General features: G+C 41.5%; 1 protein-coding gene across 1 annotated transcript in view; it reads left to right on the forward strand.

Annotated features, from left to right (window-relative positions):
- The first annotated feature begins 1,864 nt into the window (after window positions 1-1,864).
- The window catches only part of LOC311040418 (general transcription factor 3C polypeptide 3-like), a 19,239-nt gene continuing 5,194 nt past the window's right edge, over window positions 1,865-15,909 (forward strand). The window contains exons 1-14 of the mRNA XM_084050698.1: window positions 1,865-2,315; window positions 3,109-3,205; window positions 3,880-4,241; window positions 4,695-4,818; window positions 5,435-5,626; window positions 6,066-6,231; window positions 7,166-7,313; window positions 8,376-8,547; window positions 8,832-8,932; window positions 9,976-10,147; window positions 11,091-11,293; window positions 12,938-13,039; window positions 13,602-13,734; window positions 15,035-15,260. Of these exons, the coding sequence (XP_083906824.1) occupies window positions 2,223-2,315; window positions 3,109-3,205; window positions 3,880-4,241; window positions 4,695-4,818; window positions 5,435-5,626; window positions 6,066-6,231; window positions 7,166-7,313; window positions 8,376-8,547; window positions 8,832-8,932; window positions 9,976-10,147; window positions 11,091-11,293; window positions 12,938-13,039; window positions 13,602-13,734; window positions 15,035-15,260 (2,291 nt within the window). The 5' untranslated portion in view covers window positions 1,865-2,222. The remainder of the gene's footprint in view (window positions 2,316-3,108; window positions 3,206-3,879; window positions 4,242-4,694; window positions 4,819-5,434; window positions 5,627-6,065; window positions 6,232-7,165; window positions 7,314-8,375; window positions 8,548-8,831; window positions 8,933-9,975; window positions 10,148-11,090; window positions 11,294-12,937; window positions 13,040-13,601; window positions 13,735-15,034; window positions 15,261-15,909) is intronic.

A 15,909-nucleotide genomic window follows, 5' to 3' on the forward strand; every position in this document is an offset into this window, starting at 1 on the left:
TTGTATGACAGTGACACACGACCGTCGTGTGAGACATGGCTACAACGACAGCTACACATTTTATAGAGATAAAAAAAAAACATGTACAAACTTAACAAACTTAACACTTTACAAAAAAAAACGTAAACCGCATTTTTTACAAGCAACTTTACGGAAAACAAGCCCAACGTCGCTTATAATAAGCCGACATGGCAACACCGTTGACAGGCCTTCTAACGTTGTGAATTTAAAAAATGCCAGGCGCACTGAGAGTGCCAACCACGGTGCCAACTGCCAACCGACAATCTCTCACGTTTAACTTTAGCAACGACAGTTAGCACTGACATGACCGTGACACACGACACGACCGTCGTGTGACCCATGGCTACAACGGCAGCTACAACAAATGACACCAAGATAAATAAAATAAAAACTGTTTCCACAAAAAAACATGCCCAAACTTAATCATACTGTAATTAACCTGAAATAATGTAACCAAATGTACAAGTTCCACTCACTCACTCACTCACTCACTAGCCCTCGTACTTACCCAGCGTTGAGCGTCGTCTGTCGGCTAAAGGAGTCGTTCATCCTCCTACGCAGTTTTTAAAAAAAAATCCTCCTATGCAGTTTGGATATATATCCTCCATAAAGTTACCCAACTTGGAACGTCCTCTGCCGGCTAAAACGAATATGGAGAACCGCAGTTTGAATATATCCTCAGTAAAAAAGTTCAGCAACGGCCGTCTCCGTGGTCCGTGGCTCCGGTAGGTAGCAGATGTAAAGTGAGCGCGTCTTCTGGCACCGTCAGCTGTTGGGACCCAAAGCTTTATACCTCGCGGGCTGCACGCGCCGTCTGTGACGTAGCGTGTTAACGGCCACAGACTTGCGGCCTTTTGATTGGTTGACGGGCTTTCCGCCAGCTGCTTGCGTGCGTGTCACGTGATCCACACGTGCCACTCTCTCCTGACAGCGCGGGCATCATTAAACAAAACTAAATACGTCATCTACTTAAGTAAAACATTAGTACTTTTTCCACCACTGCTGAACTGCCAGTAATCGGCAGAAAGTAATCAAAGTGAGTAAAAATACTTTACAGCTGTTAAAGTGAGTAGAAATACTTTACAGCTGTTAAAGTGAGTAGAAATACTTTACAGCCATCAAAGTGAGTAAAAATACTTTAGAGCTGTTAAAGTGAGTAAAAATACTCTACAGTTGTTAAAGTGAGTAGAAATACTTTACAGCTGTTAAAGTGAGTAGAAATACTAATACTCTCCACCTATTTCCAACTTTTGTGTAATGTACTGCAAATGAATATCCACATGTGTTTTAGGATATCATTGGTGTGTATACAAATGGTATGTCTTTAGATTTGACACTGTATTTTGCACAGTCACAATTCAATTTGACTATTTCCATGCCTCTACACCAGAGGTCTTCAACAGGGGGTCCGGGACCCCTAGGGGGTTTTCAGAGTTACTACAGGGGGGCCGCCAAATCTTTCTGTGATAGGATTTTTTTTTTACATTAACCACTTGAACCCCAGAATCCCTTTTCTAGTCTATGAAACCATCTATGAAATCTATGAAAAGGTTTAATCTGCAACACTATTTCATAACATGTAGTATGGGGTCCCTGCCTGCTTCATTTATCTCTCAGCCGAGGGGTCCTTGGCTTGAAAAAAGTTGAAGACCCCTGCTCTACTCCACAGTACACGGACACTACACAGTAATAGCAGTTTATTATGTACCTTGTCGCTAGTCACCACTAGATGTCAGCACCTCACCTCATGTTGATCACAGCGAACCATCTAACCCGGAAGTAGTTGGAGGTCACATGGTTCTGTTGTAGTTCTTCTTCAAAGTGGCTCCGACAGCTTGTTGTCAAACTATTGGGGCTTTATTATAAATCAGCAGTCTCATAGATGTATGCATTGTGCATTATTCTTATGCGTTTCTACCGTCGTGTGTAAGGCAGGCTGTTGTTGCTAGCTACGTGCACTGCCGTGAGGCTACGTTTATTGGTTGTATTGGTAATAGTGTAAGCTATAATGTGCTGCGTTGCTGCTCGGTAGCGAGCCTGGCTCATTAGCCTACTGGTAACGTGTTCGCCCCTGGATTCAGAGGTCTGGGGTTCGTCTCCCGGCCGACGCTACAATAGGTAGATCAATTCTATATCTCAGAAGTGAACATAAGCTTTCTTGAGGAATAAGTAGCAGAGACCTCGGTCTGGTGGGGATCGCCATGTCTGGGTTCAGTGCTGAACTCATAGACTACCTGGAGGGAAGAATCACGTTTGAGGAGTTCGACAAAAGGAGAGAAGAACGAGAGACTAAGGTACAGTACAGTCAGTTTGATCTAGATTTTTTGGACCCGCCTCTGAAAATGTTTTGTGCCAGGAACTCCCAGAAGAGAAGATTTATGTTAAAAAAAAAATGCATTTTCGAGGTCTTTCAAAAATAGCAGATCTACAAGCTTGCAGCACGGCATGAAGTGACGCGCTGTCTGTGAGCTTGTATATCTGCTATTTTTGAATAGCCAACGTATAAATCGATAAAGTGGTTAAAATGGTTGTGATGCTGTACCAACACATTTTCCTGGAGACCCCCTGGACCCCTGGGGGTCCCCATGCCCCACTTTGAGAACCACTGGTATAGATGTGTCCCCACATCTCTCTCTCTCTCTCTCTCTCTCTCTCTCTCTCTCTCTCTCTCTCTCTCATGCGATTACTGAATTGTAAAGTATTGTTTCATAAGCATATTGCACTTAAAGGAGGAGTTCACCCAAAAAATGACTTATTTTCTATCAATTGCACACCCTATGAAGCCTTGAATTCATGGATTCTTTTTTGTTTTTGTCGCATTCCTAAACTAATAATTTGATTCCGGTCTCCTACCGGCTAATGTATCCGGTAGCAGACACAAAGTAGATTATTTGTGTCTCCTACCGGAAATACACACGGTCATCAAATTATTGTCTTAGGAATGCCACAAAAACAAAAATAAATCCATGAATTCAAGGCTTCATGGGGTGTGTAATTGATAGAAAATAAGTCATTTTTTGGGTGAACTACTCCTTTAACATCTTGTGATTAATTCTCCATCAAGTCTGTCTCTCTCTCTGGTTGCAGGAATCAAAAAGACAGTCTTCAGGTAATGACAATGGGGAGGATGGGGAGGAGGCTGACGCTCAACCGACAACCTCTGGCCAAAGCCTTGGGCAAACAGGTAACTAGTCCCGCTGGGTTTGGAGTATTTTGTGTATATTTGTTTCTTAGAGGGCAGTGACTACTTTGGTAGTAGTTGAAGGTCCAGGTCAGCAGACAGGGGAACATTGGCCGTCCCGACAACGAGACTGAAGCTCAGGGGTGATAGTGCCTTTTTGCTGTCGCAGCCCCTAAACTATGGAATAGCATTCCCTTCGCTGTTAGGTCTGCCCCCTCTGTTAAATCCGGGCTCAAAACCCTTCTATATTCACAAGCCTTTGAATGATGAATTGGCACTATCCTATGATGTTAAGAAGGCTTGCCGGGCTTCTTATGTGTTACTACTGTTTGACTACTATGTCTGTGTGTTGTTTTGTTATTGACTGTTCTCTTTTGCTGTTTGTTCTGACCTGTAAAGCACTTTGGTACAATGCGAGATGTTTTTAAATATATATATATACATTTGGTGTGTGTGTGTGTGTGTGTGTGTGTGTGTGTGTGTGTGTGTGTGTGTGTGTGTGTGTGTGTGTGTGTGTGTGTGAGTGTGTCATTATGCAACTTAAAAAACATCTCTTCTCTCCGATATTATTTTCTCTTCGCTTCACTTCTCTATTCTCATTACCTCTTCCCTATCATTATTTTCTTTTCTCTCCTTATTCTTCTCTTCTCTAATCTTCTCCTGTGCTCTTTCTCTAGGTAACGTGGAGGAGGGAGTCAGCCCTGTGGTCCAGCAGGCCTTCGCCTCCATGTTGGAAGACAGAATACAGCAGCCATCTTCTTCGGAAGAGGAAGAGGAGGAGGAGGAGGACGGCAACAACGAGTCGGACTCTATGAGCTACGTTGACGATGAAAAAGATGAGGACTATAAGGAGAAGGAGGTGGTGTGTAGGGCGAAGAGGCCAGGTGGGAGAAGCAGGAGGAAGAAGAAGAAGAAGAAGGACAAAGACGAGGATGAGGAGGAGGTGTCCGAGAAGGAGGAGGGGCCCGAGAAGCCGAGCGTAGGGGATGTGTTCGCCCTGGAGATGGAGCTGAACCGCGAGAACAGAAAGATGATGAAGGTGAGGGGGAGGAGGAGAGTGGATGTTGTTGGGGAGGTTAAGTGTGCAGCGTGTCTGCGTACAACAGTCGCAATCTTTCTGAGGGTCATGATTCAATAGTCATAGTAAAGAAACGACATCGAGTGATAGTTCACAGAGACGAGAATCACGCAAGTAAAACATTTTAACTCATGCAATGAGTGTGTGTATGTGTTTTTTTGATTGATTGAATACTTAATTAACAGTTTGCAAAAGGTACAGAGGTAAGGATAACACAAAAAGCCCTGAGGGCTTGTTTCCACTGTGGTCCTATGTATTCAAGTCATCAAATACAATGTGTGTGTGTGTGTGTGTGTGTGTGTGTGTGTGTGTGTGTGTGTGTGTGTGTGTGTGTGTGTGTGTGTGTGTGTGTGTGTGTGTGTGTGTGTGTGTGTGTGTGTGTGTGTGTGTGTGTGTGTGTGTCCGCCCGCCCAGGAGCGTCGTCACCGCAGCAAGCTGCCCCGGGCTCTGCGGGGCCTGATGGGTGAAGCCAACATCCGCTATGCCCGAGGAGAGAAGGACGATGCCATCCTGATGTGCATGGAGATTATCAGACAGGGTAAGGAACTGTGTGAGATGTGATTCTAAATAGCTAGCATTCCCACATATTCCTTTTCCCTCTCCCTTGTAGGCCTGTCACAATTATTACATAATCGCCTAATCGCAATTATTTGAGATCATCGCAATTATTTTGCATAATCGTTTCCATGTAAAAAAAATGTTTTACACATTTTCAAACATATTTCAAAAATAGCAGGAATAGCAGATCTACAAGCTTACAACACTTGTGGTAAGCTTGTAGATCAGTCTTTTCCGCTATTTTAAATTATATTATAATATATTATTATAAATGTGTCAGTAATTTCTTTGTATTTAAGTTATTTGTCATATATATGCCCTGTGCAATTTGTGATTAGGAAGCCAAACGTTTTTAATTGTATTCATATGTTCCAATGTTCAATGCCAAAATCACAATTAAATTGTTATCGTTATTTGTATGACAATTAATCATCAACTTAAATGTGTAATAGTGACAGCCCTACTCCCTTGGCTTTGCAGTCGGCCGTGAACGCAGGCACCCCTACAGTATGCGCTGTGTTCATTTTAATAGATAAGATAAAAAGCTGCCAAATCAGCTGCCAGATTAATATCTCCCCTAACCCTTCCTCCTTCAGCTCCTCTGGCCTACGAGCCCTTCTCCACCCTGGCCATGATCTATGAAGACAACGAGGACGTGGACAAGGCGCTGCAGTTTGGGCTGATCGCAGCTCACCTCAACCCCTCCGACTGCGAGGAGTGGATCAAACTGGCGGAGATGTCTCTGGAGCAAGGCAACACGCGGCAGGCTGTGGTCTGCTACGGCAAGGGTAGGTCACAGGCACGTGCACACTTAAAGGAGACTTCTTTTCTATCAATTGCACACCCTTTTTTGTTTTTGTTGCATTCCTGGGCCAATAATTTGATGACCAGGTCATCGGCAGTAGGAGACTCCACCGGCTCAGGAATGCGACAAAAAAATAAAAAAATAAGGCTTCATGGGGTGTGTAATTGATAGAAAATAAGTCACTTTTTGGGGGGAACTACTCCTTTATGCCTGATATATATATATATATATATATATATATATATATATATATATATATATATATATAATAGCAGATCTACAAGCTTACAACTGCAACACGTTGTGAGCAACGTGTATTGGCTAATTTTGGCATGGGACACCATCTTACGACTAAATGTTAGTCAGGCTTTTTTTTCCCACACTGCTCATATTGTCATTTCAATCTCTCCACCCCCCGACAGCCATCAAGTACGACCCCACCAACGTGCGCTTCCTGTGGGAGCGCTCCAACCTCTACATGCAACTAGGAGAGCACAAGCAGTGCATGGACGGTTACCGCCGCATCCTGTCGCTGTTGCCGATGGAGAGCGGACAAGACTTCATCCAGCTGTCCAAAGACATGGCCAAGTGAGGAGCGACACGTACACATGTTTTAGAACACTGTTTCCCCACAACAGTGGGTCGGGTGGGGGACCCATGTTTTGCTTGCGGACCAAATTGTATGGGGTGCGAGTAAATATCCCCTTTCTTCTCGTTTCCTACATAAAAAAAATATATACATATATTATTTCAAAAGATTTCAAAAAGTTTAAACAAAAAGCTTTTCATCAATTAAAAACAATTCCAAAATGTTTCCTAAAAGAAGTTCATAAATAAAATTTAATTGGAATTTCCGTAAATAAATGTGAAAAAAAAAAAAAGACATCAAAAGGTATTGCATGTTCAGCTGTCATTATTTAACTTCAGCTTCAGGGATTCCCTTGTGTATCAAGCATTTAGTTGCATGTGACGCATTTTAAAGATGTTCTGGAAGTTGAATCCTGTGTGTCTGTCTCATGGATTAAAGTTCTCAGTCGCCAAGACTGATTTGAGTCATTTGGATTCCATAGAAGCCAGCATGTCTTCTATGGAAGCATGTTGCGCAGCGAAAATAGCCGATCTACAAGTTCTCAATGCGTCGCAGACGCATTGAGAACTTGTAGATCGAGCTTGTAGAAAGGCTATTTTCGGTTATTTTAAGATTAGAGCATTTGAAGTGGTCAAACTAGCACTATGTTCAGAAGTATCTTCCATAATATCTTAATCGTCTCGGATATTTCATATAAAAGCAAAGGTTAAAGCCTGAATCTGTGATTTCTTCACATGGTTGGCAGTATGTAGAACAGCAGGAACAATATTACTAAAGCATCCTAATTGTACATAATGTATTCATTGTTTAGGAATCAGCGCTAGTGTGTGTGGGGGATCCTTTAACACGGTTTCACAAATCGCACATTAGGACATTTTCAGTCGTGAGATTTAAACTAGCTTTAATCCATGCACTGTCTGCACACATGCACAGGAGTTACTATGAGAGTAATGATCTGCCGTCGGCACTGGGCGTGATGGACGAGGCCCTGGGCAGACACCCTGACCTCATCACCGATGAGCTCACCAACATGGCCGCCGAGCTGTTCATCGCCAACCACCAACACAGCAAGGCCATGCAGGTAACACCTTTTGTGTGTCTGTGTACCAGGGTTCCCACGGTCATGAAATTCCTGGAAATATTTTGAAATTAGAAAAACAGTTTTCCAGGCCTGGAAAAGGTTTGGAATTAATCAAATGTTTTGGATTTTTTTTGGTTATCGTCTCTGTCGGTTGGAAACCTCATATGTCCAAAACTGTTACTTTTCAGGATTCAAATTCTAAAATGGCAAAAGTAGCAGAAGCGCCGCGTTTTGAGCTTGTAGATCTGCTACTTTTGATGCTTTTGTGTGACGCTGTATGATTTATAAAAAAAAATGGTTAAAATACGGAGATAAGAGGTTTCTGCCCGACAGCAACGAAATACATTGTTTTTGTCTAACGTTACGTGAAAGATTGTTAAAAGGTGGTAAAATGCAGTGCTACTTGATGCGTTGTTAGCTTGTAGATCTGTTCTTTTTGTCACGTGACACCTTCGCTCGAGTCTGTCAGTCTGGCATTGATGGCACACTGGTTTAAGAGTCTCATTATTGCACTGTATGATTTCTATAGTCCTGGAAATGGAGTAAAATACTTTGGAAAAGTTATGGAAAAGTTTTGAAAATTCATTGAAATGTGTGGGAACCCAGGTGTATGTATGTGGGTGACAGAGCAGCAAACTGGAATATTCATCCGGATATTCAAATATTTAGCTTCTGCATGCAAATATAATAAAACATATAAAACGACAAAATAATACAAAGTGACCTTCAAAAGAAGGGACCACACCCTCCTCAAATCCAGGATGACTTGCTTTATTGATGCAGTGATGCACAATGTGTTTCACTTGATGCTTCCTCAGGTGATAGCGAAACGTGTTGTGCATCACTGCATTAATAAAGCAAGTCATCCTACATTTAAGGAGTGTGCGTCCCTCCTTTTGAAGGTTACTTTTTGTATTATTTTGTTAATTGTTCTTGCATTGAAGAACAGATCCTGTTGGGATCAAGAGACGTGCACGAGTGTTCTTCTATTGTATATACAAAATGACGTTGCATATGAGCATGTATACTTGAAGTGTCTGAAATTATGTGTGTTTTCCCTAGATCCTGGTCCAGTTCTGTGGTATAGTCTTGGTGAGGGATGAAAGTACAGCAGACACGTCAGTGCAGATGGAGCAGATGAGTATGAAGGAGGAGGAGGAGAAGGACAAGGAGAAGGAGAAGGAGTCCACGGAGCCAACGACAGAAGAAGAAGTGGTAAAAGAAGAGTGTCTTGGTGAGTGGCCCTGTTAAATAATATCTATATACTGTATATATACAGTTCAAGTGATCTGTGTATAACTCCAGCAACGCCGTGCAAACTGATAATGTGGCACGAAGCAACCTCCTTGTGGTTGGGATTGCATTTGTTGTTTTTTTCAATTCAAAATAAACATTAACTGGACACACTGTTGGTATGAAAATGGAAAATTGGTACAGAAAAGTTTTTAACCACTGACATATCGTACAGTTATCGCACAATGCTGTTGCAAATTATAGATATATAATATCCATCTCCAGGTGAAATAAAGGAGGTGGAGATACCAGACACTGTGCCGGTGGACATCAGGGCCAAACTAATGGTCTGTCTAATACACAAGCAGATCTTCAAACCCCTGGAAGTAAGTCTGTGAATGAATGAAAGAATGAATTCTTATTTTTGTGGATTGTCCCAATGACTCATTCCTAATAGGATTATAAGACACCAAAAACATAATTTTACAAATTTGCATTCACTTCTCTCAATAATTGAAAGCTGCACGATGAGCACAATTTAGACAAAGAAAATGACACAAGAGCCAATATAATAATATCATATCGAATTATGTTCTCTTTGTTCGCTTATCCCAAATGCAAATGCAAATACCTTGTTTTCAAAAAGCCATTGAAGTCTCTCTGCATCACTGAACCACATCAAATCTGAGGTTTGACACTTTTGAAATAATTTCTGACGCAACTCATGGTATGACGGACTGAATACAAAGTGAAACTCCTTCTCAAATTGAATGATATCACAATAGAAACGCTTTGGCCGAATACAAAATAGTCTTTTCACCTGACAAAATGTTAATTCTTAACCAGTAACCACTACATAAGGCTGCGCATTGAAGTGTTCGTGGTTAGCACCACACTCTTCCCTACACACCCTGTTAATTCACACTGTAACACACACACACACACACACAATAATTTGCACAGACACAATAGGTTGCTGTTGCAGAAGATATATTGAACGTTCAGTTCAGGTTATTTTACAACAGTTCAGTTCAAGCACGACGCAATAAACACAGTTTCCAGGTAATCCAAGCCACAACGCTTTCCTGATTAATGAGCATGATACCAGTTGTATAAAACCCCTCTGCTCTATTTTTATTGTACAGTTTTTTGTTTTGTCGTGACTTTATTTTACTACATGACATGTCATTGTTTGCCCTTGTTTAAGCATGTTTTAACATTGATAAGAAACAGGTTAGTTATCAAGTTATAATTTTTATTCTTATTCGTTAGCTTGAAATCTACCCGTACAAAACAAGACTAGTAGTAACTGCATCCCCAGCTAGTAGACATTCTAAGTGACTAGCCTGGCTGGCTACTGGCAAAAAGTAAAATCTAAGCATAGTGTGCCTGTATCTGTATTTATACTTGTGTCTATTCCTCCTCATAGGCACTGCTGACAGAGTTAATGGAGCAGAGTCCAGAGGAGGTAGGAGACCTGTATCTGGACGTAGCTGAAGCTTATCTGGAGGAGGGCCAGTATACCTCAGCCCTGCCACTCCTCTCTGCTCTGGTCACATCTGTCAAATACAACCTGGCTGTGGTCTGGCTTAGACACGCTGGTAGCGCACGCACACGCACACGCGCACACACACACACACACACACACACACACACACACACACACACACACACACACACACACACACACACACACACACACACACACACACACACACACACACACACACACAGACACAGACACAGACACACCATTGCTGTCGGGCAGAAACCTCCTATGTGTTTGTCTGTAAATTAACGCCCTACTTTATCATACTACAGCGTCACTCAAAAGTAGCAGATCCAAACGCTCCAAATGTGGCTCGAAGCGATGCGTTTTGAGCTTGTCAATCTGCTATTTTCAAATTTGGAATTTGAATCCTGAAAAGTAACAGTTTTGGACATATGAGATTCCCACCCGACAGATGATATAGCGATACAACATGATATGAATTTGTTAATTCGTAGTTAATTCTACTACATGAGTTAAGTACTGTATGTGGAGCTAGAAAATGCCTTGACAACCACACAGCGTTGTTTGTGTCAATCTTTTGAAACACTAAAGCAACAGATATGGAACTGAAACATCTTTCCCTCTCTCCCACAGCATTCAAACAATATTACACAGCTGAACACAGGCAGGGCAACAGAGATCACTGCAGGCAGTAATGGACCTGTTTATTGCTGGAGATTTTGAGCCTGTTGAGTCTACTTTCTAATGATTTATGAGGCAATATAAATATAAATATAAAAATATTCTTGGATATAAATTTGAGGGGGTCTATTTCATAATTGGAAAGGGAAATATATGTAGTAAACCTCTGGTTGCATCAACGGACTGTCACCATGCAAGACAGCTTGTGTACATGCATTGACTCCGGACAGCATGGTGTGCAGAAAACGTAGAACTGTGGCTGTGATGCACACTGTCTAGATGGATTGATAGACCCATGTAAAGACAAAAAGAAAAACTAAACTGATCTCTCTCTCTCTCTCTCTTCCCAGAGTGTTTGAAGGCGTTAGGTCATATTGAGAACGCAGCAGAGAGCTACAACAAGGTCGTGCAGATGGCCCCCCAGCACCTTGAAGCCCGTCTCTGCCTGTCTACGCTGCACCAGCAGCTGGGGCGTCCAGAAATGGCTCTGAAGGCTCTGGAACCCATGTACGACCCGGACACACTGGCCCAGGACTCCTCCGCCACTCAGCAGGTAACTTTCCTGCAATCACAAAACATCGCTTTATAACATTTAATCCCCCATCACACATGCACACACACACACTCCCCTGTCACATTTACAAGGCCCCACAAGCACACTCTCTGCCTTGTATAACATAATATCCATTTGTAACCATGTAAACAAATCAATCAGTAAATCAAGATCAGTCAATTTTTCTCAAACTCAGGTAATGCAGGAGGCAATTTTATTTCTATTGTACACGACAAGGCAATTCAATGTGCTCTACACCATTGGTTCTCAAAGTGGGGTCCGGGGACCCCCAGGGGTACTTGAGGGGGTTCCAGGGGGTCCCCAGCTAAATAATGGACAGGAACCAAATGGACGCTTATGGGTCTGTAACTCTGAGAGTGTACAAATGGAACCAAATGGACCCTACCGGGTCCATTTGGTTCCATTTGTACACTCTCAGAGTTAAATTAACATTGATTTTACAATGTGAATTGGGGTCCCAGAGATATAAATGCCATTAAATGGGGGTCCGTAGCCCTAATGCATGTGAAACTGGGGGTCCTTGAGATTAAAATGGTTGAGAATCACTGCTAGAGAGCCGTAAAAATCTTCTCTTATGGGGGCCCCTGGCTTATCTTTTCAAATGGGGGTCCGCGGGCTAATAAGTGTCAATTTGGGGGTCCTTGACATGAAAAAGTTTGAGAACCACTGCTCTACACAAAACATCAAACAAAGGACACATTATTATAAAATGACATTAGGATGCATAAAACAAAAGACGTAGAAATTAATAGATACAGTTACAGTGCAGAGGAGAAAAGAAAAGAGAAAAAAAAGAAAAATAACTCAATCAATGGCAGCAGCAAACAGAAAGGTATTTAGTTGTGTTTTAAAAGAAATAAGAGTGGCGGCAGACCTGCAGTTTTCTGCCTCATTTGACTGCACTACACCCATTTCACCAGTAGATGACAATCATGTTTACTGCTTGTTTTAATTCAAGCTTTGAGTAATGAACCCATTTTCAATACAATTGGCTGAAAGGGTTCAGTGGTTCGTTATGTGAAATAACACAGCAATGTGCTGACGTCTAAAGAAAATCAGAAAATCATCATCTACTTGTAGAAACTTGAATCCTGCTGGATAGGTAATCCAACACAGTGGAAATTCTCTCTGCATTCATTTTTGTAAAGGTGATTGTAATTCAAAGCAGGAACTGGTTTGACAAGTCTAGATGAAAATATACCGTCACCGTGGAAAAATGTATCTCAAACGCTGACAGAAATATCAGCCGGAGATGCTTATCACCTGAAAGTCTGAATATTTTCAAAATAATTTTAAATCTGGTAATTATACCAACATTTTAAAAACTAATTATACTAATAGTAATAAACTGAATGAAAACAAATACATAATAAATAAATAGAAAACTATAAAATCTAACTATATATTTTACTTCCTGATACCTGCAGACACCCTTGATTTGTGGTACTATGTATACAAATACATTGACTCGAGTAGGAATGAACTGAGTATTATTTGACATGGGCTATCTGTACTGTAGGCCTACTTTGACTTAAGTAGAAAATGGAATGAGTGTTATTCGTCATGGAGTATCCATACTTTGACTGAGGTGATGTGGTTGTGTTACTCTTTCCACCACTGCAGGAGTTGAAGCTGCTACTTCAACGCTCCACTCTGCTACAGACTCAGGGCAAAATACAGGAGAACATAGACACCATGCTCACCATGCTGGCCATGCTGCTGAAGGTAACGCACAAGCACAGCATCTCAACCACACTAGTATCTCTAAAACTTAATATGAACATCTTAATATATATTTTGGTGGTGAACACTTTCTCTCCATAGCTATTAAAAGTAGCCATTTTCTTGTCTGTTTCCTCTTAAGCTCGCTCTTCTTGTCTAACATCTATACTGCCATATGCAACATATCGTCATTCCTGTATTAATGCTTTAATGAAATAGACCCCTAAGGATTATTATAAATTGTTATTTATATTATTTTACTGCTATGGTAAACCAAGCCAATTTAATCCAACAAATAATACACAACAAAGGCAGACGCCTGAGGTGTTTATTGTTGTCCATTTCAGCACTTTGGCAGACAGTATTTTAAGTCATTTAAAATGTTAAATCTCAATGTAGCCTACATTTTGGTGGGCCTCCGGTCTTTCTAGGACAAAATGATTGTCAAACGTGATGCAGAAACATGAGAAAAAACATGGCTCACTTGCCTGTGAGCCACCAATTAATCACTAGAGGGGTCTATTTGACATTTAACAAGTATATTGTGTGTGTGTGTGTGTAACAGGTAGCGATGCAGCGTGCCCGAGTGTGTGCGCGTTTGGTGTCTGAATCTGGGGAACGTCACATGAAGCTTGTAAAGCTCAAAAACATTATGTCAGATATCGAGGACCCGGAAGCCGCTTATCAGGACATCATGGGTATGTGTGTACAATATGTAGTGTGTGTGTGTGTGTGTGTGTGTGTGTGTGTGTGTTGTGTGGATTTTCTGTGTAGTCCCTGTTACAATGTAAGATCAAACACCCATGTGCTATTCTAGGTATACTACATACAATGTTACGGAGCACTACACTATGCTGCTGTACTATATAATATAGTATGTTATAATGTTATTATTGGGGTTTTCTTGAGGAGAGAATAACGGAGCCAAAGATGACAGACGGATCTTCCTCAGATTAGTGGTTGTTTATTAAAGAGCAGTGCATTGGTGGTATTACTGTAGCTGAAGAGAGTCTCCAGACACCACTGAAACTTGGAGAGAACATCACTCTACCTACCTTCTAGAACAATGTTTAGTCTACCAATCAGAAATAATCATTACCATATCAGAATGTTCATCGCCTTATCACTCTGTGTTTATGTGTACTTTATTTGAAGCTTCCCTTGATACCTGTTACATATCAAAATATTTGGTCAGCCTGACCTACTACAGAGACACCATGGAACATTCTACCAGATATATTTAGCTGTGCCACATGTCAACACTCAGAGGACTGTTATTAATGAAGCACTGGAATCGTCATGGTGAAGCAAAGATGATATTGCATCACACATTGACTTTTCCATAACATAATATTATACAGTGCTATATTATGCTACGCCATACTTAAGCAATAAGTATGATATGGTATATTCTGATTATAACACGGCTACTAATGTTGGCACAACACGTAGCAGAGTGCCTTAAAGTTTAACCCATTAAAACCCAGTATAACATCTGTGTCATTTTAGATTTTAGCGTTGACTATTCAAGCAGAATAGCCAAGCTCACAGATAGCAGATACACAAGCTCACAGCACGTCACTTAGTGCCGTGCTGCAAGCTTCTACTTCTACTGATTTAGAAGGTATTTGTAGAATCTGTCTCCGGTCTTAAAGGGATAGTTCACCCCAAAAATGACTTATTTTCTATCAATTACACACGCACCCCATGAAGCCTTGAATTCATGGAGATTTTTTTGTCTTGTCGCATTCCTGAGCCAATAATTTGATGGCCGGCAGAAATATGCTAATGTCTTCGGTAGGAGACTCAAAGTTGACACTTTGAGTCTCCTACCGTAGCTGCCGCCGGTCATCAAATTAGAAATGTCATTTTGGGGGTGAACTATCCCTTTAATGGGTTAAGGCACTTGTTTAAGGCTTAAACAACCGTAGCCATTGTATAATATGAGTTTCACAGAATATATGCTGATACAGTATATTATGCTATGGCTCTCCTTAGGTAAGACCAGTGTGCTGTCCAGGGAGGATTGGTGGCAGTTGGTGGTGCGCTGTGTGTTCACACTGTGTGAGGTGAAGCGCTACAAAGAGGCTGAGCTACTGGTCGACTCATCCATGGAGTTCGTCGTCTTTTACGAGAACAAAGCCAAGAGGAAAGAGCTGGAGTTCTTTGGCCTGTCAGCCGCCTTCCTTGACCAAAACTTCCGCCGTGCCTACGACTACATCAGGTACACAGCTACGGGCAGGCAGACGACTACTACAGGGCATTTGACTACTCGGGTACAAAACTAACACCAGGCATCCAACTACGTCTGGTACACAACTACCACAGAGCCGACAACTGCTCTGATGATGAAGGTGGATTGATGGGGAACGTTGCTTGGAACGTTGGAAGATGTTGCTGTTGCTTTGTCTGTGCATGTCAGAAACGGTCTTTGATCTAGCATAATAGAAATTGGCTGACATAACAAGAGCTGACAAAGCACACTTTGTATTCAGAATGAGTTCTGGGTTATAGTGTGCGGCTGATAATGACTGTAATTACATATGGTTCCGGTCATAATTGAAACAAGATTTAATGGCCATCTAGTAGGTCTTGATGCCCCACTCAAATATGTAGCTGTTCATTTTTTACAACTGTTCTGCGTTCACGTTTTTGTTTTGTAAAACTCAACTAAACGCAAATTAAATCAAAAGAATAAGTTTAATATAGAAAGATATGTCCTGTATAAGCTCCCTCTCTCCCTGTACGGGAGAGAGGGACAGAAGAAATCCATTGGACATTTACAACGATGAGGAGCTCATTGGGAGCTTTAGATTCTATAGGAGGGATTTATTTGAAGAGCTGTCATTGGACAAGGAGTGCAACAGTCAATT

This window comes from Gymnoscopelus microlampas, assembly GCF_963454915.1.
Source record: "Gymnoscopelus microlampas genome assembly, chromosome: 24".
NCBI lineage: Eukaryota > Metazoa > Chordata > Actinopteri > Myctophiformes > Myctophidae > Gymnoscopelus > Gymnoscopelus microlampas.